The sequence below is a fragment of the Triticum urartu genome, chromosome 3A (assembly GCF_056163025.1).
Source record: "Triticum urartu cultivar PI428250 chromosome 3A, HENAU_Tu73, whole genome shotgun sequence".
NCBI classification, from domain to species: domain Eukaryota; kingdom Viridiplantae; phylum Streptophyta; class Magnoliopsida; order Poales; family Poaceae; genus Triticum; species Triticum urartu.
The window spans coordinates 91,688,831-91,692,153 of record NC_141875.1 but is presented as its reverse complement, the minus strand read 5'-3'; the positions used below and the strand labels follow the sequence as shown (position 1 = coordinate 91,692,153).

General features: G+C 52.0%; 1 protein-coding gene across 1 annotated transcript; it reads left to right on the top strand.

The window, feature by feature from the left end:
* The first annotated feature begins 1,502 nt into the window (after nucleotides 1-1,502).
* On the top strand, nucleotides 1,503-2,267 carry LOC147978721 (uncharacterized). Its single transcript, XM_087514865.1, has one exon. The coding sequence runs from the start codon at nucleotides 1,503-1,505 to the stop codon at nucleotides 2,265-2,267; it is 765 nt and encodes a 254-aa protein (XP_087370991.1).
* Nucleotides 2,268-3,323: the final 1,056 nt, after the last annotated feature.

Below are 3,323 nucleotides of genomic sequence, written 5' to 3'. Positions count from 1 at the left end.
AATAATGGAGTAGAAGTAGAAGGAAAAGAAGTGTGCCCAACATGTGTGATAGGAAGTGTGGATCCGTCACCGATAATGATGCGGCGGTCGGTGGAGACAGGAGTGAAGGAGGTAAGGTTACCGGGATGAGCAAACATGTGAGCCGTAGCACCGGTGTCCATGTACCAATCACCACCTCCAGTGTAATTATTCGGCGTAGGAGCGGCATGCAGCCCGATGAGGAGCACCGGGTCCCAAGGCGCCGGCGGCAGGGCCGGCGAGGAGGACGGAGACGTCATGGGGAAGCCGTAGCCGCCGCTCAACGGCGACGATGGGTACGTTCCATACAGTCCTGACTGCAACTGCGGTGCCGGATAGGCCGGATGACCCGCCAAAAAACCTGCAGGTCGGCTGACAGATGCTGCAGATGCTGGGCGTCGCCTGGCTGCTGCCCAGCGGGCGAGTGCTGGCCTGCTGATGACCCCACCAGTACGTGGGTGGAGCCTCGTACGCAGGTGAAGATCTGTATATGAATGCAGGCGAAATCCCGTATGCCCTGTATGTGGGAACAGACGCGTCGTAGGTGGCGGCTGCCCCGTATGGCGACGGGGCCGTGGTGTAGAGCGCCGGCGGCAGGTCGGCAGAGGCGTACCCCCACCAGAGGTTGACCGCGGACGGAGCACCAGCAGGCTGCAGGGCACCGTATAACTGTTGGGCGCCGTATACGTGCGGGGGCTGCGGACGAAATCCATCTGGCGGCCGAGCTTCTTGGGCGATTGGCAGGCTAGCAAATCTATCGATGGCTTGGGCTATTGGTGGGCTAGCAAATCCATCATTGACGGGAGACGAAGCAGCCACGACCTGTACTGCAGCTGATTGGAAGGCACGGGCCATGGAGGCACGAGGCAGCAGTGCCATGGGTCGAGGCAGCTTCGGCGGGAGCAGCTGGCGCGATGGAAAAGCGGCAGCAGTGCGTGGAGACGGGCTCGCGTGATGCGTGCGGAAGCGCGTGGAGATGGGTAAAACGCGACGGCGGGTCGCGACAGGGGCGCGAGCGGCGGCAGCCGGGAGCGGCAGCGGCGGCGCAGGTAGACGCGCGGCGGCGACGGCGGCGGAGCGGAAGCGAGGAAGAAAACATAAAAAACTGATATCATGTGTGATGTTATAATTGCACGATGTATTGCTTTTCATGCATAGACACGTATATATAATGTTTAAAGGTGGGTCACGGACCTCAACTATACAAAAAACTAAAAAATAAGCCCAATACACAATATGCACATAACACATATACTCGACACAAGACGGGGCTGGGGTAAGGTATGCACCGTTCGTTCCCTTGCCATTTTTCTCTCCGTGTTTTCGTGTCCGGTTTCCGTTAGATTGCAGAATTCGAGCCGGATTCAGTCCCGGGACTACGACTTCTCCGGCCATGGCTCTCCGTCCTTACCCGTGCTAAGCTTATTTAATAGAGAGAGATAATATTGCCCCCCGCTGGCTGGCTAGGGGGCTCGTGAATCGTGATGCCTTCTCCGTTGAGGAACATGCCGCCGTTGGCCGCGGCGGCGACAGAGTGCAGATTCAGCGGAAAATACACCGCACGTCGAGAAATCAACCCGGCCAAAGACAAGCGCTGGTCCGTGCGCCTCCATGGCGACCTGGTCGTCATCTACAAGCTCTGCGAGGTCGGGGGTCCGAAGATGCCACGGCTTGTTCACGAAGCGGCACCCAAGGCATTCGACCAGGTGTTCCTGCTCCACGACCCGGAGACCTTCTTCCGTTCCTATCTGGCCTGCCGCGAGGCCATCCACCAGATGCTCACGCAGACGCCACAGCTCCGCGAGTTCGACCTCGCCGTGGACAACTGGGACGATTTCATGCCCCAAAATCTAGCTAGAGAGATCGTGGAAAACAAGTGTAGGCAGGGTACCGACGAGCATATGGGTGTCGGCCTGCGCTACAACGTCGATTTAGCTCTCACCATCTGGGCAAGGGCTGTCTACAGTGAGCCCAAGGCGCTGCTCCTCGCGTGCAAGGAGGCCACAGCAGCTCAACAATGTCGGCGCGTGGTCACTACTGCAGAGTGCTCTGTGTGTATGGAAGATTTGGCAGTTGAAGACAATGCTGACGCCGTGTTGCTGCCGTGCTCTCACGCCTTCCACGGCAGGTGCCTTGCGCCGTGGTTCCATAGGGTGTCCACATGCCCTATGTGTCGCCGCGATATGGCCATGTACCTGCCTGCGATCACTCCCAAGGGGAAATTTCCAGGTCTAGAACTAGAAGCATGATCGAAATGTTATTCTGCAAGTGCATGCAGCATGGGTCAAGTCTCCAGTGGAGAAAGGTGAATCACCCTCCCTGAATAAAGTGTCCTTGTAGTATTGTGGTTCTACTTGTAGGTGTAACTGATTCAGGTGCAAATGCATGCCAAGTTTAAATTTCTCACGAATGACAAACTAGTCCATGCCCCGTGGAGATAATGGCATGTCTCAAATATCTTTCCTACTTTTCAAGATTTGAGCTCGTGTCGTTCTGTCAGTTTGATTGGACGTGTTCATCTGTTACTCTTGATATTTGGAAGTACTCCCTCCGTTTCAAATTACTTGTCACAGAAATGGATGTATCTAAAACTAAAATGCATCTAGATACATCCATACCTGCGACAAGTAATTCGGAACGGAGGGAGTACTAAATTGCTCGAGAACAGACACTGATCAGTGGACCAAGCATTAATTGCCAGCGACATAATTTTTAGCGCCTTGTGATTTAGTGATGTACCGTGCCTTAATATGAAATGTATGATGTAAACGTGCTATGTATCTTTTACCAGCCTTACAGGTATAGAGACAATAAGATACTATGTTCTTGTTCGAGTTGATTGATTTTTTGTATGAAAATGATGTACACATCGCTTTGTTTTTGAGAAACTTAACATACTGTATCCTTAAAACAATGTTGACAGAAGCATTCGGGTTTGCTTACAGGATAGAAGTTCCCACAATAATAGGGCAAAAATGAAAGATCCACACTGCTTTGTAGGTTCAGAAGATGAATGTCCGGGAGGACCAAACTGATGCATACTAGAGTTGCTGTATATATGCATATAAAAAATAAAACTCTGCTTTCAACGATACAAATCCGAATTGTATGATATATACTGTACATCTCTTCCAAATATATGCATGCGTTCCGTAGTACTTAGAGGTGCAATTGTGTCTGAAGTTCAGCAAGCAAATCTTAAATGAAGATTCAGTTTAGGTAGCGAAACAATGCACCTTATATCTAGCTGAGTTTCCATTCTTATGTGTTAGTATTACTGTAGTGAGTCCAGTCTTGCAGAATAT